Source organism: Poecilia latipinna, unplaced genomic scaffold (assembly GCF_001443285.1).
Source record: "Poecilia latipinna isolate Pla-1442-1.1 unplaced genomic scaffold, P_latipinna-1.0 Scaffold1031, whole genome shotgun sequence".
Lineage (NCBI taxonomy): Eukaryota > Metazoa > Chordata > Actinopteri > Cyprinodontiformes > Poeciliidae > Poecilia > Poecilia latipinna.
In genome coordinates, this window is record NW_015113647.1 from 167437 (window position 1) to 188850 (window position 21414).

Sequence of the window (21414 nt, forward strand, 5' to 3'; positions counted from 1 at the left end):
GAGGAAAAATTAAATTTTTTTTTCCCAAAAAAAAAAAAAGGGGGGGGTTTTTTTTTTTTTTTTTTTTTTTTTTTTTTTTTTTTTTTTTTTTACAAATAATATGTGCATTAATAATATTTTAGTGATATCTGTTTTGTAAAAACAAAGTAAAAGCAAAATTAAACAAAGGAAAAAAGTGGAATTCAGTTACTTTGGTAGAAAGCATAGAAAAATTAACCTGAAATAATGATAAAATGACAAACTATTTTAGAAATGAATTTATTGTGCACTGATATCTCATCCTAATTTTTTTGCTAGTAATTGCATAATGTCTTCTGCTACTGTTAGCACCGTGTGCTAGCTGTTTGTTCACTAAGGACATAATCGTGTATTGAATATTATTTCATACAATACTGTTTCAGTATTTCTATATTCACTTGTATTTTTTGTATATATAGATTTTTATATTAGTTCTGCTCTGACCTCAGTACTGCTGTTCCCCACTGTGGGATTAATAAAAGAATATCTTATCTTATCTTATCTTAAACAGTTTGGTAGTCCCTTTGTAATTTTTGTCTTGGGGAACACATGATCCAAATGCATTCAGTGATGCTCTTAGCGCTAGCTTTTGGTTACTCACCAACTCTGTTGAGGGCTTACTTACAAGAGGCGTTCAGAGATAGAAAAACATGATATGTCCCATTTTATAGACTACTAGTTGTGACATTTTGGCTCTGTCACAGTTATTTAAGCTGGTGTTTTTTTTTTAATTGTATAATGTGTTTTAAATTTAGATAACTAACTTGTTGATTTATGCTAACTGATGACTTCATTAATACATTTGGACTCACCGAGCCTTTTTGCAATTCCTTACAGCTGGAATCAGTCTCAGTCGCCCCTTATTTGATGTGTTGTACTTCTCCAGGTCCAATTCATCCAGAACCTCCTCTGACATCTGCAGCATTTGGGCAAGAGCTGAGCAATGAACCTCTGAGAGTTTCTTATTTGATTTGTTTTCTGACTTCATGAATTCTTGGATCTCCTGATAAACTGACTGGTCATTCAGCTCCATCAGACAGTGGAAGATGTTGATGCTTCTGTCAGGAGAGATTCTATCAGTGTTCATCTTCTTCAGCTTGTTGATGATTCTCTGGATGGCTTCTGGGCTGATATCTGTCTGACCCAGCAGACCTCCTAGAAGTCTCTGGTTGGACTCCACAGAGAGACCATGAAGGAAGCGAATGAACAGATCCAGGTGGCCAGTTTTACTTCTAAAAGCTTTCTCCATCATTATGTTCAGGAAATCTTGAAGAGAGAATTTCCTGCATTTTCTACCCAAGAATCTCTCAATCTCCTCTGTGTTCCTGGTGGTGAAACAGTGGAACATATACACTGCAGCCAGAAACTCCTGGATGCTCAGATGAACAAAGCAGTAGACTGGTTTCTGGAATATTACAAACTCTCTTTTGAAGATCTCTGTACAAACTCCTGAGTAAGTCAGGGCCTCCGTCACATCCAGACCACACTGCTCCAGGTCTTCTTCATAAAACAAGATGTTTCCCTTCTTTATATGTTGAAATGCCAGCCTCCCCAGCTTCAGAAGAACTTCCCTGTCAGCCTCCATCAGCTCCTGTGGACTTCTCTCATGTCCTCCATGGTATTTCTTCTTCTTTCTCTTTGTCTGGACCAGCAGGAAGTGTGAGTACATGTCAGTCATGGTCTTGGGCAGCTCTCCTCTCTGCTCTGAGGTCAACATTTTCTCCAGAACCATAGCAGTGATCCAGCAGAAAACTGGGATTCCACACATGATGTGGAGGCTCCTGCAGGTCTTGATGTGGGAGATGATTTTGCTGGACAGCTCTTCATCACTGAACCTCTTCCTGAAGTACTCCTCTTTCTGGGTGTCGGTGAAGCCTCGTACTTCTGTGAACCTGTCAAAACACTCAGCAGGGATCTGATTGGCCGCTGCAGGTCTGGTAGTTATCCAGATTAGAGCCGAGGGAAGCAGGTTCCCCTTGATGAGGTTTGTCAGCAGAACATTGACTGATGACTTCTGTGTGACGTCAGAAACCAGTTGACTGTTGTTGAAGTCCAGTGAAAGTCTGCTTTCATCCAAGCCATCAAAGATGAAGAGCAGTTTGCATTTAGCCAGCTGCTCTGCTAGGAGCGTCTGGAGTGTTGGATGGAAAACATGGAGCAGCGAGAGAAGACTGTATTGCTCATCTTTGATAAAGTTCAGCTCCCTGAATGAAAGCAGAACCACCACACTGACATCTTGGTTCTCCAAGCCCTCGGCCCAGTCCAGAGTGAACTTCTGCACTGAGAAGGTTTTTCCAATACCAGCAACACCCTTGGTCAGAACCACTTTGATGACGCCATGTTGATCAGGTAAAAGCTTAAAAATGTCATGGCACCTTATTGGTGTGTCATGAAGGGCCTTCATTTTGGTAGCCTTCTCCAACTGCCTCACCTCGTGTTGAGTATTAACCTCTTCACTCTGTCCCTCTGTGATGTAGAGCTCTGTATAGATTTTGTTGAGGAGGGTTCTACTTCCTGTCTCATCAATTCCTTCAGTTACACATTCACATCTCCTCTTCAGACTGATCTTATGTTCTTTCAAAACTTCCTGCAGACCAACATCTGATTTGAAAAATGAATGAGACAAAGAAAACATTCATGCTGATTGAGATAATATACAATAGACCCAGTTCCACATCATTTGAGTCCTTTTTCTGAGAACCTATTTCTTTGGTTAAACATCAGCAGTACAAAAACATGATGACCTGAAAGTCCTAAATGGAGCACCAGTGAACAAAACTACAGGTATCCAACCCTAGTTCTCAAGTTCTACTGTCGTCTTACTGAAGCGGTAATTCGGTCATTTGATTCAGCTGTGTTGGAGCAGAGACATATATAAAACCTAAAGAACAGTAGATCTCTAGGACAAGTGTTGAAGACCGCTAGACTAAACCGATGACCTTAAGATGAATACTGAGGCAGGGAGCTATGCAGTCTTTTTCTATAACTCTAACAAAGTTACTTGTTATTTTAACTTTGTCCTATTCAGTACACCTTGATTTATTGTTTAAATCCTACTCATCAAAACTTTTCAGTTCAGTTACAGTATGTGAAGTGTCCTCAACAACAGCTCTCCTCTACAGCTAGACTGCTGAAACTCCATATGTTGTGGTAATTATCATTTTAAAGTAGATCTGCAGAAAATGCACACTTTTTTCCACTGGTAAAAAAGTGGAGATGCTATATCTCCCTTGTTGGCCTCACTACACCAGATATTGTTATATGAGGTTGATTTTCATATTTTGATTTTTTCAGGCTTTTAAATGGCTAGTACTTCACTATCTTACAAAACCATACACATTTTCCAACCAGGATTGCATATGTTGGGTAACTAGTATAATTATAAAGTCCCAAGGACCTGGTTGAAGGCTAGAGGTGAAGGAGCCCGATGGTCAGAACCATTCTGATATCTCCTTTAGGCTTTGGAACATCCTCCTATGGAATGTCAACCATTGAAACATTTAAATTTGTTTTGTATGCAATATGGTTTTTCTGCTTTTGTTGACATGCTTTGCATTTTTGTCAATCTCTGCTGTTTCACAAGTGCCATTAGAAGTGAATAAATCCTGATTATTCATTTTGCACAATTTAAAAATAAACATCTCTGTGCCAAAATAAGAAGTAATAGCCGGTACTTGTTTTAGTCACCATAGCCTGGTGACTCTGACTCCTATCATAATGAAGTGTTTCACATGGATAGGAAAGATCCATTATTCCCTCTCTACCTCACTGAACTCCCTGCCATTGGCTTACCATCCCAGCTGCTCTATCACCAAATACTTTTCCCACACCATGCATACTGCTCTCTGTTCCTTGGACCAGAATCAAAATGGTATTCACCAACTTCAGCTCACAATATGGTGTTAACCTTCTCCAGCTGCTAAAGCAGAAACTCTGGATCTGTTGGCCTACTGATCCAGAGCAAATCTGTTGGTCACCAACCCCAGACTATTATAGATTCTGAAGTATAAAGAGTTACATCCATCAGCTTATCGGAGATGTTGACAATCCAATTCAACTACCACAACTAACTAGGTAGGTTGTCCACTGTATCAACATGGCTTCTTCCACATGCTGAAGATAATCAGTCTGCCACCACTTCTTCTACATAGGGACTGTAGCGACTTCTCAGCAGCAACATCATCATCACCTGCTTTGATTTGATTTTTACTATAACAATGTGTATTAAAACAGGTTACCAAAATGTCTTACCTTGTACAAAACTGCTGCAAACACCACTAATCTCCTTTACCCTTTGAAAACATGAATATTAACATAAGCCACTGAGTCAAAGCACAATATTCAGATTTTTTGAAGTTTAAAATAATAACAAAAATAATAGCATAGACAGATTTTTTTCAGGGAAAATTTGTTGAGAATTCTGTTTTTCCTTATTTTAGTTACTTAAGTGTACACAAAGCTGATTATATTTAAAGTTATTAATAATAAAACCATATTTATTACACCTTGGATTCTGTGTAGCATCCAAAAACAAACATATGAAGAAAGTAAAGCCTAACTTACAATTTAAAAAATATTGAATTAATTATTTGATCATCCATCAGTGAGTAAAATCGAAAAGAAACTGACATTCAAAGTTGGTTAAAAATTAAGAGTAACAATCTTAAGATGATATTGTTGGGGATGTAAAAAAAAGAAAGAAGTACTTAAATCTACTGAAGTAAATGCTTTCTTACTCTGTGTCTGAGGGTTCATTATTGTCATGTGGAGGGGTGTTTCTGAAGAGGTCACTCTTCATAGATGGACGGGTGGATGTTAGAGACTCTGCTCTCTGTGTCTGACCTCTGAAAAACAAATGTTATTTTCACCAGATGAATCAGTGAGAAATCCTCTACAAAGATTTGAACTCTAACCAAAAAGTTTCATGCAAGAATGAATGCCTCGGGTCAAATTGTAGCTTTTCTAGATAGACATAAAAATGATAAAAAATGTAAGATAGACCAGGTGATCTCTATTGGGATATAGAATAAAATTAGATAAGTATTGATTGGAGGAGGTTTTAAGGTTTGGTTACTTATTACTTTAACTTTGTGCAACGTCTTCTTGGGGGCCTTGATCCTTATGACACAAAGTAGAGAAGAACTGGTCCTACACAATGACCACTCCTCATCCTCCAAATGTATTCCACCACAAAGATTGCACAAGTTGCTACAGATGTTATACTCAATAGAAACATAGCACATCAGAAACTACTGTGGTGCAATGTATGTATGCTTGTGTGTTTGCACAAAAATGTGTGGCTGAGTCATGTTTAAAAAGAAATAATTAAATCTGCTCAAAGTGTCCTTACTTTGTGTCTGGAGGTTCATTTCTGAAGTTTACAGGGATATCTCTGGAATGGTCACTCTTCATAGACGGACAACTGGATCCTGGAGACTCTGACCTCCATCTCTCGTCTCTGAAGACAAACATGTCACATTCAGCTCAATCAGTGAAAAACTCTCCAAAGAAAAACATTTAAGAACCTTTGAACACAAATAGAAGCAGAGGACTACAAGGTTTCATGGGCAATGTGTGGCTGTTTTTTAAGAGATGCTCATCTGCTTTGTCCCAGTAGGAGGTGTCTAGTAGGGCACGTTTGTGATGAGTTGGAGTTGGTGATTGAGAGCTATGCCTTTTTGTCCACCATCAATATTCAACCTCACAAATTCACTTCTGGAAGATGAAATGCCCTCATAAATACCCCCATAAACATTGCAGACAGCTGTTCTAGCAGCACAGAAGCTGGTGTAGATTACAGGTTTGGCTTTCAACATTTAAAAGTCTGAATATGTCATGAAAGTTCAGGCAAGTGCCAACTGACACTTGCCATGAAAGGGAACATGACTGCACCCCTCCGACTCATTACTTGATATCTGTCATCTTTGTCTCATTATCTAGATTTGAAAATAATCTGTAGATTAGTCAAAGTCAGCAACAGTGTTCTTACTTTGTGTCTGGAGGTTCATTTCTGAAGTTTACAGGGATATCTCTGGAATGGTCACTCTTCATAGTCAGACAACTGGATCCTGGAGACTCTGACCTCCATCTCTGACCTCTGAAGACAAACATGTCACATTCAGATCAAACGATGAGAAATGCTCTGATGGAAATCACTGCAGAAGCTCTGAAGATGCAAACTGCTGCAGATAACCAGAAAGTTTCAAATACACCAAAGATCTACACAAGTAAAACTGAGATCTTTCTTTTAAATCAGTCCGATTCTAGAGATGGAGCTTAATAAATGGCAGTCAGCAACTAGTTGTTGAGGGAGCTGAGACGGAGCTGAGACGTAGCTGCAGACACTTCTCTTTGTGTTTCTTGTTAGACCTGGATTTGTCATGAAGTGGGATGTTGATGGTGGTGAGGTAGACGCAGTGGACCCGGGTTGAAATGAGAGAAGTGATAATTTATTTAATAATGAATATACACAAATAATCCAGGCAGTACAGGTGAGTAGAAGGCTGGGAGCTCAGGATGGTAGCAACTGGTATGAACATAACTAACGACAGACTCAACGAGGACCCTATTGATAGGTATTTTTTCTCGAACCTACATAAAAAGACCACAGACAACGTATATGAATTTCATAGACAAAGCTTTTGCAAAAGGAGAACTTTCCATCAGCCGTTCACAGAAAGTTCTGATCTCCTTCCACGCGAGCCCCTGTTTTATTGTCAAAGCAGAACAGCCAGAAAAAAACAACAGAGGTCGTAAAACATTTAACCTAAACAAACCAGCAACTCAGTTCCAGGTGTGATATCTGATCTACGATCTGAGCCCAGTTCAGCTCTAGGTCAAACTGTCAACAAAGAGGGAGGATAAACAAGAGACAAAATACGACTGCTCACAGGCAGTTAGGAGGTATTCTGGTTGATAAGAATTAAGGTCTGGGAAACACAGAGTTAACTGTTACACATGAAGATGAAACAGTCAATCGTAACCTCCAGGTCAGTTTATACACACATTAACATTAGACTGAACAAAATGATAATACCAAAAATCTCTATCACCTATCAGTAACAAGAGACACAGGCGGGATTTAATACACAGGGAAGTAATAACAGAAACAAGATACAGCTGGGATCAATCAAAGGGTAGACAGGACAACACAGAGACTCAACTGACACAGAAACCTAAATAAACACGCAGACAAACTCATCCTCCCAGGATTTGTTGATCACTAGATTCACTGAAGTTATTTTTATATTTTTTATGCAATAAAAACTTGTTGGAAATCATTTGTTTGTCAGATAAAGAACAAGTCCCTTTTTGCCTGAATTGAAATGAACAATGCACATAATTTATTGTACCATGAAAAACAAAATGGAATAAGCCGAAATGGGTGTGGTTCAGGAGTAGCTTACCAACTGGAATGTCCAGTTTCTTAAATACGCATTGCAGAGTGCCACTGTTTTGCAGTGTTAAAGTGACTAACAAAGCAAGAATGCCAACATTTGTCTCAAATTAGTTCCAACAAAACATTCCCTCTAAACATAAACATGACGGAAACATTCCTTAGGAAGGAAAGGAAGAAAGAAAGAAAGAAAACATACAGCCAGTCTATTTAGACTATTTTAGAGTGTTTTTCTCTGCGCAATATTGCCATCTAACCATCTTGGTTGAGTATTTTTTTAGAATAGATAATAAAGGGCTTTTTTTTATAACACCAAAATAGATTACACAAACATAAACGCGCAGTTAATAGGTAAATTTTCAACCAGTTTCTGCACCAAAGAGTCAAGAATGTATAAATACATTTTCACCAAGGCTCTTTAAAGGTATAAGCATTTATGTGCATTTTTAAATTGACTGTATAGATCAGGGTGTATTTGCCAATTTATTCTGAGGAACACAAAATAATAATTTTCCCCTATGTCCCACAAAAACATGTATCTGAGCCACATTTAAAAAGAAATAATTAAATCTGCTCAAAGTGTTCTTACTTTGTGTCTGGAGGTTCATTTCTGAAGTTTACAGGGATATCTCTGGAATGGTCACTCTTCATCGACGGACAACTGGATCCTGGAGACTCTGACCTCCGTCTCTGACCTCTGAAGACAAACATGTCACATTCAGCTCAAAGAAAAACATTTAAGGACATTTGAACACAAATAGAAGCAGAGGATAAAGTTTCATGTTTGCAATACTCCTTGGATTACAGCTCCACTGCTTGAGAACTGCCGCAGTATTTCTGTTCATTTCACTTTATTTATATAGAGCCATTTACAAACAAATGTCGTCTCAATGCACTTTACAAAAAATCATTTCAATTTAATCACACATTCATTCAACTTGGTCTTAATTATCAAGCAGTGCAGCATGCTCAATTAATGTTTCAAAGTAAATTAAAAAGTTTCTATCTTAAGAAACCCAGCAGACTGCATCAAGTTGGTGACTTGATGCAGTCACTCCTGGAGCAGGACAGATTATTCTGGAAGTGTTCAGATATGCATTAAAAGGGCCAGCATCATGTAAAGTCAACTTTTAGAGTCTCACATCATACTATAATGTTATTCCCTCATCAAAAACATTTTCCAGTTTCTAGACGCTAAATTACAGGTAACATTTCTTTTAAGTCATGTTTGATATACATAGCATTTTATAACAACTGAAGGTTATTTGATTGTGCTATAAAATGAGGCTATGTGGATGTAAAAGACATCATACTCTCCCTTCAAGATGAAGAATGTATGAAGATTTCTAACTTCTGGGATGAATGTCTGATTTCTAGCTGCAGCAAATACAGAAACAGTTGGAGTGTCAACGTTGCAAGAGCAGCTTCATTTTAGACCAAATCTTACTGCCAATGAAAAGTGTTTGTTCTGCTTTTAAAGCCTCTCTCTAGAGGAAGGCAGACAGATCTGGAGGCGCCCTGGACAGAGTTGATCTCTGAGGAATCTCTAAAAAAGTTTGCAGTCTCATCAAGAGAAGATTTCAACCGAGAGTCCCTAATATTAACAGAGTGAAGTCACAGTGCAGCTTGCTCCGTTGGTGCTGGTCGGCTCTGCAGAGATCACACTGACATATCTGAACACACTGTGCACCACTTCCTGTGTGTAAGTGAACTTACGCTGGTTCCGAGGGTCCAGCTTGTTTCCTGCAGGCTGAAGGTTTGGCTCCGTCCTCCTGCTCCTCCTCAAAATCCTCCATTTTCTGGACTGCAGTCACCCTGAGAGGCTTACAGGAAGAGGGTTCACAGCTAAAGAGTCAAAACAAATGGTTCTGTTCAAGACTCCAACATTCAGACAGAAAACATTTTAACCTTCCTTCTCCTCGGCCTCAGTTTGGAATCACCTGGATTCAAATGGAAAGTACTTTTAAAGAAATTACTTATTTTCCGTAAACATTCAGCTTCAGTTTGATGTCCTCAAACTGAAATTGTCATTGGTCCGCCTGTATCGAGTATTGTGTAAGTGACGCAATTTAAGTTTCAGATCAGAACAAGAAACAAACCGTGAACTTCTACTGAAGCCTCGAAACGTACTCAGACTCTGAGAAGTAACAACTCACCTGATTTACCTGAGCGCCTCTTCCTTCTGCTCTGCCTGTCTGAACTTGTTTCTTCCAGATCTTCTTCCTGCCTAGTAGGCAGGCATGGCCACTGTGCAACAGTGACGTTGATGGAGGTGTGAAACTCCTTTTATCTATCATCACCTTCTCCAAGACTCCACCCTATTGCATTTACAGGAAACAGGTGAGTTCACCTGCCTGATCCATGGCTAGTTCTACTTTCAATCAGATGCAGGAATCCAAACATCCCAAAATTATAGTCAAGAGCATTCATGGACCATTCAATTAAATAAAACATCCTGAATTAGTTTTTGCACATTTGCTGAGTTAAAATAAGGTCATCTAGTGTTCAAATTATTTTAGGCTCAATTGAACAAATTTATTCTCAGTTATAAGAGTTTGGGTCATAAAATAAATAAAAGCTTATTTATGTGCAGCAATGTTGGCTTTTCAGCAAAAGTCACTCTATAATTGTAATTTACTTGTAAAGGTTTGGTAATAAAAAGATAAATTCTTTGTATTGTACTTAACTTTTTGTATTGTAGGAAGATTACGTTGATAATAATTTTACCCTGATTAAAAATAAAAAGTCTACATCTGCATCCACCGCCTGTGATGGACAAGTCAGGGTTGCGTAATTCCTGACCTGCAGTTTGGGGCCGCACAGAATCAGTCTAATGGCTACAAATGGCCCCCAGACCGCACTTTGGACAACCCTGATCAGGACTGAGGCAGGTCATACCAGCAGCTAAAATGGTACTTAACAATATTCCATAATAATCTGGAGTTCAGCATCTTCAGAATAATCTGTGTAAATTTCTTCTCGGATGCTTCAAACCCAGGAAATAATCCGTTAGCAGTCCAGAGACGAGCTGTTGTTGCAATAGCAACAAAAGTCGCATCTTCAATTTAATTGGGTTCATATAAAGACAGAAGCAGAATATGCTGCTTCTGTCAGCATATTTAGATGAAAATATGCTGTTGACATTTAAATGTGATAAACTGTTCCTCCTGACAGAAGACTGCCCTCTGTTGGTTGGTCAAGGTGGAGAACTTTAAATGGTCTCATGACCCAGTGGTTGTCATTGGTCTGTTGAGTACTGAACTGGCTCCCAGTTTATGTCCAGTATTGGCTTCATAAATCCTCAACTCAGTGTTATTGATCCTCGATTGTCAGGAACAGGATAACAGGAAGTGGTGGTTCTACCTACACCTCAGCCCAAAATTATTCATACCCCTGGCAGATCTAGAGATGAAGTTACAAAAATAAGGCAGGCGTCTCTCAGAGGTTCAGGCTGTGGTCCAGGTTATTTCTAACCAAAATTTTTCTTTTTTCAGCAAAAATCAGCGTTTCCATAATAATTTATGGTTTACCATCACTATCTGTGTATCCAACATTTTTATGCCCATTTTGAAGTATTGCATTAGAAAAGGTGGATGAAAAAATCAAAACTTAAAACAACTCCTTGATTTTCTCAAAAACGTTTAAGGTGGTTTTTGGCTTTTCTGACAGATTGTGCAAAAGGGGAGATAGAAACAGGTTTGGTGACTTAGGCTAGGTTCACACTGCAGCCTGAAGGGACCCAATTCCAATTTTTTCTTTTTGCCGGGGCCGTTCACACTGCCAAATATATGTGACCTGTATGTGAACGAGCAAACGACCTGAAAGTGTCCTGCATGCGCAGCAGAGGGCGCAATAGCATCAGCGTTCTGGCAACCGCCATAAAAAGAAGTAGTGCTCGGTGTTTGCAGAAGTAAACATGGAGGCTAATGGTGGAGCTTAGCTTACATATTTGAAGTTGTCCAACTGGAGCAGCATATTAACAACTTAATCCTCATATAATCCGTCATGGTTTTGTCTTCCCGCTTGCTCAAATCAGGGCGCAGAATAGTGAGATTTGTTGAGAATCAGTGACATTCAGTTCGGATGAAGGCGACCTGAACATTAGGTCACATTTAAATCAGATGCGTTTAGGATTTGGGTCAAATTCGAAAAGAATCCGACCTGTGCTGTTCAGACTGTCATGAAAAAATCAGATACAGGTTGCATTAACAAAAAAAAAAAAATCAGAATTGGGTCACTTTAGCCTGCAGTGTGAATGAGGCCTAAGTTCTGATGTAGCGATCGCTCCCGTCCACTGGTGGAGCTAAGAACTAAGAGTTCTCATTCTGCAGCTTTTATTAGAATCATGGGAATTTATTACATCAGCAGTTGCAGCAAAAACGCTTTAAAATCTTCTGTCCCCCCCGCCTTCCAACATGGCCGCCAAGACAAACAGACGTCAGCATGTCAGAGTCAGAGCCGCTCGCCGCGTCCGTCCGGAGCTCCAGGCTGCTGGGAAAGGGGGCGGAGCCTGGGGCAGGAAGCGGCGGCAGCACATCAGAGAGCGAGGGCCAAGAAGAAGAGAGATGATGATGATGATGATGATGATGATGCTGAAGAACAGGCACGTTGGAGTGAGTCTAGGCTATCGCTGTCACACAGTGAGGAGCTGCTGCCCACAGAGACACGCCGCTCCGCTCCACCGCGCCGCGGGTCACCGCGCCGCCGCTCCAGCTGCAGGAAGCGTCTGATTGGTTGGCTGGCTGGTTGGTGTTTCTGTGGCTCCGCTCCGGTTCCTCTGGTCCGGTCCGGTCTGATCCGGTCCGGTTCAGATGATCTCAAAGGTTTTCTTCAGCTCCATGATGAGCTGCCAGTCAGATTTCTGCATCTCGTCTCTGAACCAGTTCTTCAGGGCGTCGATGGACGCCCGCGTGATCTGCACCCACGCAGAGCAGCCGTTGTTATGGCAACAGGAAGAATAAGCCCCCACCCCCCCAACAGCGGGTGTGCCCTCACCTTGCTGACGATGATGTCAGTGGCTTCAAAATGGCGGCCGTACATCTTGGGCGACTCCCCGGGGATGGGCTCGATCTTCACGCAGATCTCCTGGCCTTTCTTCGCCGTGTCCACAGACTTGTGGTTCATCTCGATGCTGGTTACCACGCCGATCTCCACGAACTGCAACCACCACCGCATCGGTTACACAACGCAAAACAAAACCATCACCAACGGTCACACCGGCGCCTCTCACCCCTTTGCTGGGTACGCAGAGCGGCGTCCCCTGCTTCAGAAGCCCCGCCTCCACCGACACGCCCATCACGATGGGATCTCTGGAGTTGAAGATGAACTGAGGAAGAACGCGCAGCTTCACCGGGAACACGGCGATGTGCCTGGGCAGAAACACCGCGTCAGCATGGGGGCGTCAACCAGGCACACTGCATTAGGCTCTAAAGGTCAAAGGCTACTGGAGAACTGCAGACTTTAAGACACTTTAAAGGGCTCTGGATGAAACTGATCACAACCCACCAAACCCAATCGATGAGTATCAATGTACTGTCAATGGAATCACCATGACGACAGGAAATAAACTGATAATTACTTAAAGCTTTTTAGATTTAATTTGTTCTGAAATCTACAGATTTTTTGGTTTATTGTGATGAAATCGTGACAACACTGCCCTCTGGTGGTTAGAACATAAACAACAATAGAAACATCTGCTTATGGTTTTCTATAGATCTGGAGCAGCTCAGACTGCCTGTGTTTGTGTCGGTGAGGTTTCCTACTTGAACTCTTCCTGTTTGGACTTCTTGTAATCCTCTCTATACTTGGTGAAGGCGTCAAACAGGTGGTAGATGATCTCGGCAGAGAAGATGCGGACGCCCAGACTGTCGGCCATCTCCTGGCTCTCCCTCTCCACCTTCACGTCGAACGCCAGGATCACGGCGTACCTGCAGACGGACGGATGGACAACCGGCCGTCAGACGGCGCCTGGACACGGGCCAACGTACCAGCAGGGGGCGCCACGTACTGCGGGTCGTGCTCCAGCATGGTGGACGCCTTCATCACGTCCTTTTTATGCACCGGGCCGATGTTGATGCCTGCGTACTGGAAAAGAAGCGTGGTCAGCTGGAGGTGACTTCCTGTGTGGGGCAATGGGTGAGGGGGCTGGCGGTTACTCACCGGGACTTTGGAGGTCCGGAGGAACTCCAGCAGCGCCTCCAGGGAGCCCAGCGTGGACGCCTGGACGTACACGCCCTTCTCCTCCAGCTTGATGGAGCTCAGCGTCTGCTTCAGCTCCTTCACCAGCTCATCCTGACCACCAGACGTTAGCCGTTAGCAGTTAGCAGTTAGCCATTATCCACAACTCAACTCAGAGGAAAACCACAACAATACCTTCAAGACGGGGATCTCGTCGTCCTTGTGGGCCACTAGCAGGGGGAGCCCTGCCAGCGTCTTCTCCAGGTCTTTACCTAAAATCTTCACTCCCTGAGACGTCGACACTTCCTTGTGCTTCTCATACTGACTCTGGACAAAAACAACAAAATGATATGATTTATGATTCATGACATCACAGCCATCAGAGAAATAAACAAAAAAACAAAGAACATTATCAACATTAACCCCCCAAAAATTTTTGATTCTACTTTTATTCACTGAAACTGGATCAATGAATCCATAAACCAAACACAGGGATCTACATGATCACAATACTGGTTACTCAGTGCGACGTAATTCCAGTTTTAGAGGAAAGAAAATTTAAAAAGAGAAAAAAGGAAAAGAAAAACTTATTCCAGGTTTTGGGAGACAATAGAAAAAATGTAAAAAAAAACAACAAAAAAAACAACATTAAAACTGAATAAAACCGGAAAAAAATAGGAAGACAAATAATAATAAATCAGGTTGGTAGTTTGTCTTGCTGACCTTGACCCTCAGCTCCTTGAGCGGCGGCGGCAGCAGCAGGCCCCTGATCTGTGTGACGATGGGCCCCTCCACCCCGGGGACGATGATGGTCTCTCCCTCCCGCAGGCGGCCGTTGATCAGGATGACGTCGATGGTGGTTCCCATGCCGGGCAGCGCCTTCACCTGGACACACACAGACACACCGCCATCATGATGATGATGATGATGACGATGGAGGCAGAGAGGGCGGGGTCAGCTGCCTCACCTCCATGACCTGCGCCCTCAGCTCGTCGCAGTGCGCCAGGCGGCGGGCCAGCATGCTCTGGGTCAGCTCCACCAGCAGGGCGATAAGGTTCCCCATCCCGTCCCCACTGTGGGCCGACGTGGGAATCAGAGACACGAATGTCCGCGGGTCTTTGTTCTCGAAGAACAGCGCCGCGTTCAGACTCTGGGGACAGACAGGAAGCAGTCAGTCTGGGAGGGGCAGGAAGCAGAGCTGTGATTGGCTGCTCATCACCTGCTGGGCAAACTCCACGATGATGGCCTTGGTCCTCTCGTCAAACTCGTCCTTTGTGTTCTTCTTCTGCTTCTTCAGCGTGGCGACCACGTCCGTATCAGGACTCTTCTTCCAGTCGTAGAGCCGGTCGATCTGCTCAGAGGACTCAGAGTCAGAGGAGGAGGAGATGAAGAAGAGGAAGAGGAGGAAGAAGAGGAGAAGGAAGAGACCTTGTTGAGGGCCACGATGAAGGGACACTTCTTCTCCTTCAGCAGGTTGATGGACTCGATGGTCTGAGGCTCCAAGCCATGCATGATGTCCACCACCAGGATGGCGATGTCACACAGAGAGCTGCCTCTGTTCCTCAGGTTACTGCAGGGACACAGAGACACTGAGGACAGAGGACGGGCTGGGGGCAGACTGGGGACAGACAAAGGACAGAGGACAGGCTGTACCTGAAGGACTCGTGTCCTGGGGTGTCGATGATCAGCATTCCAGGGATCCTGATGTTCTCCCTGTCAAACTACACACACACACACACACACACACACACACACACACACACACACACACACACACACACACACACACACACAGAGCTCAACAAGCTGCAAATCACCACTGAATAACCCTAACCCAGCACAGAGTGAGAGGTCGTACATTTTTAACCATCTTGGTCTGCTCCTCGATGGTCTCCTTGGGGACGTTGGTGGCTCCGATCTGCTGGGTGATTCCTCCGGCCTCGCCGTCCTGGACATGTGTGTGACGCAGCTGCACACGAAAAACACAAAAACTAAAAAAACTAGAACAATAAAACCACTAAAAATTCAAAAACACCAAAACTTCTGCCTCAAACAGGGAGGGACACCACCAGCAGGGGGCAGCAGCGTCACCTTGTCCAGGATCTTTGTCTTCCCCGTGTCCACGTGTCCCAGCACACACACCACCGGCGCTCGGAGCCGGTCCGGGTCCGTGTTCTTCAGGTTCTCCGCTCGTCGTTTCTGTTCCCAAAGATAGGCCAAACTGAGAGGAGCTCTCACTATGCTCACTTTTCCCACAGTACATTTAAACACTTGAAGTTTTCAAAATTTTCCAACACCAAAATTACACAAATGAACTAAAATAGACAGCTTAAATTCACGGTTATGTGATATAATTTGTTACTGTTAATATTAATGTCTTGTGGTAGTATTCTACATTCTACAGCAGGGACAAAAAAACTAAAAGATAAAATGTTTGAATTGCCTCTCTCACACCTGACTGGTCTGAAAAAGTCACAAATAAATGTCTAAAAAATATTATCACTAAGTTTTCTGGTATTTAGCAAATAGGAATAATTTTATTCACTCTAACGTGAAATAACAAAAGTTACATCTGACTTAACTTCAGACAGGTGGAAAAAAAATCATGGTTGTTTCTTTACCATCTGGCTTAGACTGTGGATGTTTCCCATATTTAAGCTTTTAAAAACTTCATCACCAAACCGTGAAACGTCTGACTGGAACTCCAGCAGCGTAGGAACACTGACTGCTGCTGGAGCTCACCTCTATCCTCTTCCTGGCTCGGTCATACAGCCGCTCCTCCTTCGTCCTGCCGTCATCATCGTCGCTCTCGCTGCTCTCGTCTTCGCTCACCGGTCTCCTCTTCCCGTGACTCACAGGCGCGCTCTCTTTCTCTGCCTCAGCTTCTTCCTCGCTTTCCTCCTCCTCCTCTTCATCCTCGTCGTCATCCTCCTCATCTTCCTCGTCTTCCTCCTCCTCCTCACTGGCAGCCGGCTGACGAGGAGCCGGCGTCTCCTCTTTGACCTCGATGTGAACTTTCTTCAGCTCTGGTGAACAGTCGCCATACGAATCAAACAGTTGGGTAAAAGAACTGAACCAAGATGGCCGACATCAACAAACCAAACATGCTTTACACTCTACTGCAGCACAGAGCTAAATAAACACTACTCTACTTTAAAAATACTAACTACAATAACAGAGAAAATCTAGGAATTAAAAATAAATTATAGAAAATATTAAATAAGTAACTATAAATAACTCAAAATAAAGCTAAATGTTAAGATTAAATAAAACTGTTTAAAAATATATAATAAATTTCAAAAAGACTGAATGTAGCTGCAAGTAAAAAAAATCAAAATAGAAAAATAAAACAAGGCAGTTATTTTAAAACTAATGAATTTAACTTTACAAACAGTAAAAAATAAATAAAAGTGTAAAATGAGATCAGATGAAGAGGGTAAGGAAGGAGCTGTGATGCGGTCAGTAATAAACCGTCAGGCTGTTAGAGGATTTAATCTCTAGTTTAAGGAATCAAACGCACACCGAGCAGCGGCCTAGTCAAAGCACCACAAAGAGAAGTACCTGCTGCTCGTCTTCTCTTCCTCTCTGTTTGTTCATGAATAAAAGGAAGAAACGGATCAGCTGCTGCTCTCCCGTACAGCAGGAAGCAGTGACCTCTGACCTCAGTGACCTCTCACCTTTCTCCTCGTCGCTGGCCATGGCCTCCCAGTCGTCCAGGTCGGCGTCCGCCTTCGCCTCTGCACAGAAACACCAGCGGTTAGCGGCTGCTCGGCCTCCGCCTGCCGCCCTCCGCCCGCTCCACTCACCTGGCTCTGCAGCCGGCGGCTCGCTCTCCGTCTCCATGGTAACGGGCTCCGGGGTCTCCGAGACCGGCGACGTGACCTCTGATGTTTCTGACAGAACAAAACAAGATTTAGAGGAAGAGGAGGAAGAAGAAGATGAAGAGGAGGAGGAGGAAGAGTACCTTCAGGTGATTGGACGCTGGGTTTCTTCTTCCTCTTGTCTCCATAAATTGGTTTCTTCTTTGGGACGCTGTCTTTGGATGGCACCTCAATGCCTGAACAGACCAATCAGACACCACTGAAGGAGGAGAGGACACGCCCCCTCAAACAGGCCCTGCCCCCTACGACAGGCCCCGCCCCTCCATCAGGCCCCGCCCCCTCACCCTGTGCCTGCAGCAGCTTGAGCGTGGCCTCGGCTCTCGCCCGCGCCTCCCTCTGGGCCTTGGTCAGCAGCTTGCCCTCCTTCTTCAGTCGCTCCTTCCTCTCCTTCTCCTTCTGCTTCTTCTTCTCCCTGCGCTCCTGCTCCAGCCGCTCCTGCAGAGTGAGTTGGAGGTGAGTTGGGTTGAGCGAGCAGCGCGTTTTGCAGCAGTAGAAGAAGACTCTGCCTACCTGCTCCTGCCTCTGCTTCTCCAGCTCATCAAGCCTCTTCAGCCGCTCCTCCTCCTCCCTTCGCGCTCGCTCCTCCTCCTGCAGACAGTCACAGTCAGACTGCAGCCTCTCAGCAGGACTATGTTTCCCAGCATGCCCCAGTCAGCCTCCCACCTCCTTCATCTTGGCCAGCGCCTCCTGCATGGCCTTCACCGTGGCCTTGCTGGGACCCTTCTTCTTCTCCTCCTTCTCTCCCTTCTTCTTCTTCTTGTCCTTCTTCTTCTTGTCTCCTTCGTTCTCGTCTGAGGAAGAAGAACAGGAAGTCATCGCTTTGCTTCCAGACGGATAAAAACTCACTTGGTGACATCGTACCCTCTGCTGCTGGCTCCGCCCCTTCCTGTTCCTCCACAGCAGCAGGTGGCGCCGCTGCCTCTGTCGTCTTCTCTGGTTCTGGTTTGGCCTCCACGGTGGCCTCCTTCTCTTTCATCTTCTTCTGCTTCATCCTCTCCTCCTCTTTTTTCTTCTTGTCCCTCTCCTTCTTCTCTGCCTTCTTCTGAGCCGCTGTTTTCATCTTGAAGCCGCCCGCCTCGTCCTCCTGCTCCTCCTCGCCGTCGCTCTCCACCTTCGCCCCCTTCCCTTTGCTCTTCTTCTTTCTCCCTCTCCAGGAGCTCACCTCCTCATCGTCGTCGTCCTCCTCCTCCTCCTTTCCTCCCTCCCTCTTTGGCTCCGCCTCCTTGGGTTCCTCTTCGTCGGACGCAGACTGTCTCTTTCCTCCTTTCTTCCCGGCCTTGGTCTTCAGCCGGGAGCGGGAGGAGCTGTGGTCGTCATCGGAGTCGGAGGGCGGTGCGGCCGGAGGCGCCTGCAGAAACAAGAAATAAACAATAAATGAGGATTAATCTATAAAAGGGCAAAGTTGAACTCCAGACGTTATGATGCTCATGTCATCAGATAAACACTTGAACGTTTCCTCGCCTTGTTCTTCTCCTTCTGCTCTCCATTCTTGTCTCCATCAACATGACCTTCCTCCTCCTCCTCATCCTCAGGACTGGCTCCGCCTTTCTTCCCCTTCCTGGTTTTCTTCTTCTCTGGTCTTGGAGGCTCTGGAGCGTCTACTTCTTCTGTGGTTTCTGCTTTCTGCAGCAGGAGAGAGGCAGTGAATGTGAGGAGGTTGACGATGCGTTCAGGTGCGTTCCGGTGTGTTCAGGTGTACCTTGGCCTTTCCTCCCTGAGCCTCCAGAGAAAGCTCCTCCAGCTCCTTCAGGATGTCGTCCTCACTACGGAGAGAGAGAAGGGTCAGAGCACTGCAGCAGAAGGAAGAGGAAGACTGGCTGATGGTGGCCTACTCAAAGTCCTCTCTCTTGGCTGCTTTCTTCTTCTTCTTCCCTTTCTGCTCTTTGGAGGCGCCAGCTCCCTCGATCTCTGCAGCCAGAGCGTCGATGTCCACGCCGTCATCTTTGGCACTGGTCACACACACACCATCAGAAACAGAAACACACACGCGCGCACACACACACTATGAGGTCAGGTGATCAGAGCTCCTGCTGACTCGTCAGTCTCGTTGTGACCCGGCTCCCTGAACTCAGCCTCACTTTGTTCTGAGCGTTCAGCGCTAACTGTTAGCAGCGCCACGTTTTACCACCAACATCCAGCTGGAAAAACTAGAAAACTAAAAGTTTTACATTTCTACAACGTTTACCCTCCTGTGGTTTAATTCTCTGATCATAGAGGAACACAGCCTGACCAACCTGTTGCTGCCTGAAATAAGACGACTAAACATTTAACTAACAGTAAATAAGCAATAAATTAATTATTCACATGATAAATTACAATGAGTTAAATCATTTCTTTTTGCATCATTTACTGGCTGAACCAGGCTGAAGACTTTTATCATCTAGATAAGAGTTTTATCTGGATGATGAAACTCTTCAGCCTGGTTCTTTGGTCTTAAATAGGCTTTTTTTAAGGATCATTTTGTTTCCAGAGACTTTATGATTCATTTTTAAATAATAATTTAAAACGTCTTCCAGTTACAATGTCAAATGTTCATCAGAATTTAAAGTTTACTGACTTTTGAGAACATATTCTTGTATTATCATCTCATTACCAATATGTTACCAGAAAATATGGTTTATCGCAATAATTTCTGGGACAATTTATCATCCAGAAAACTCTACTGCGTCACCAGGCCAAAATGGGAATCTGTGTAGTGTAAAACACGATGATTAAAGAGCTGAAGGAGTTCTGCCTAAAACATTTAATATTTAATTCAAATATTTAATTTTCCCAAAGAAAAATTAAACATTGTAATTCATATCTTCACAGATAACGCGTCAGTAGCAGTCAGTCTTCAGTGAATCTGCAGAGGCCTCTGATTGAAGACTGCTAACAACTAGATATCCAGACAGCAGCTGATACTCCACAGTAACATGACCTGGGTGACGTCATCAGCTGTCATCCAGCGAGCTCTGCTAATCCAGCTCCTTTGCTTTTGCTGCTACTCTAAATCAGTCTGGCTATTTGCTCAGATTCGCTGCAGTCTGAGAGATTATCCTTTCTGTTAGGATGGATTTAAAGATGGTTTGAACTCCCTCCGCCTTTCAGCTCCTCTAGGACTGGGGGTCAAAGTTCAGGTGTTGCAACAGTATAATCCACTGGGTATCAGAGTAACGCCATGCCTGGTTATCTGTCTTCATTTCTAGCCTGCATGTAGGAACATATACGGTAATAACTTCTATTTGTTTATTGATGATTCCAGGTGAAATTGTTCGTGTTGGCTGAACTCGGAGCACACCTGTCTCAGCAGACTCAGGTGTGCGGCAGGTGTCCTCCTTCCCTCAGCTAAAGGTTCAAACACACCTCTCGCCCGGTGAACAGATCTCCAGGTAAACTCACCTGTGTAACAATAAAAGCAGCTGTTCGCCTCTTTAAACTGAAGTGCGGCTGGTGGCAGCTGTTTACAGCCAGGACTGTGTGGGAGCTAACGCGGCTAGCCGCGCTGGATAACACCGCTCAGTAAACCCCAAGCTGCGGCCTGGAACCCGGCTCACGGTTACGCCACTACGAGATAGTTCACCACAGCCCCCGTGGTTGTGTAGTTAATCCTAACCCACTTCCAGGCTGTATGCAGCCTCACCTGGACTCACACACCTACAATGACTCGTGGTTAGCATCTGTTAGCATCACTTAGCCGATAAGCTAACGGTTCAAAGAGCGGGGAACGGGCCCGTTTCAGGGATTTAAGACGGTGGGGAAGTTCTCTCGGGCCGGTCCCACCCTGGAAAGATGTTTATGGACAGTAGGACATGTCATCCCTACCTGTCCTCTCCAGATTTCTTCTGTTTCTTCCCCATGGTGCCGCTGTGCTTCAGCTGAAACTTGGCTCTCTACTGGCCGACGAACACGACGGCTCACATTGGACAAAGATTATATATTGAGAACACGATGGGGAGATAT

The 21414-nt window shown here is 44.0% G+C and overlaps 2 protein-coding genes across 4 annotated transcripts in view; both read right to left on the reverse strand.

Annotated features, from left to right (window-relative positions):
* LOC106958925 (NACHT, LRR and PYD domains-containing protein 14-like) overlaps positions 1–9311 on the reverse strand; it is a 16184-nt gene extending 6873 nt beyond the window's left edge. The window contains exons 1-7 of the mRNA XM_015051109.1: positions 9131–9311; positions 8004–8111; positions 6008–6115; positions 5369–5476; positions 4755–4862; positions 4270–4310; positions 831–2619 (exon numbers count right to left, since the gene is read on the reverse strand). Of these exons, the coding sequence (XP_014906595.1) occupies positions 831–2619; positions 4270–4310; positions 4755–4862; positions 5369–5476; positions 6008–6115; positions 8004–8111; positions 9131–9210 (2342 nt within the window). The 5' untranslated portion in view covers positions 9211–9311. The remainder of the gene's footprint in view (positions 1–830; positions 2620–4269; positions 4311–4754; positions 4863–5368; positions 5477–6007; positions 6116–8003; positions 8112–9130) is intronic.
* A 2422-nt stretch (positions 9312–11733) lies between these two features.
* Positions 11734–21399, reverse strand: eif5b (eukaryotic translation initiation factor 5B). 3 transcript variants are annotated; one of them, XM_015051122.1, is made up of 27 exons: positions 21277–21399; positions 19305–19421; positions 19172–19235; positions 18934–19095; positions 18334–18820; positions 18136–18263; positions 17983–18036; positions 17757–17907; positions 17556–17648; positions 17398–17484; positions 17269–17328; positions 17153–17176; positions 16334–16617; positions 15683–15790; positions 15450–15560; positions 15245–15312; positions 15020–15161; positions 14811–14942; positions 14559–14741; positions 14315–14476; positions 13787–13918; positions 13574–13705; positions 13422–13498; positions 13177–13341; positions 12645–12783; positions 12410–12571; positions 11734–12329 (listed from the first exon to the last, which is right to left on the reverse strand). In XM_015051122.1, exons 1-27 carry the CDS (start codon positions 21309–21311, stop codon positions 12222–12224), a joined length of 3567 nt encoding a protein of 1188 aa, XP_014906608.1. In that variant the 5' UTR covers positions 21312–21399; the 3' UTR covers positions 11734–12221. The 3 variants fall into 3 exon arrangements, with proteins under 3 accessions (XP_014906608.1, XP_014906606.1, XP_014906607.1); XM_015051120.1 differs by having other exon boundaries at positions 17983–18060; XM_015051121.1 differs by lacking the exon at positions 17153–17176 and having other exon boundaries at positions 17983–18060; positions 21277–21398.
* Positions 21400–21414: the final 15 nt, after the last annotated feature.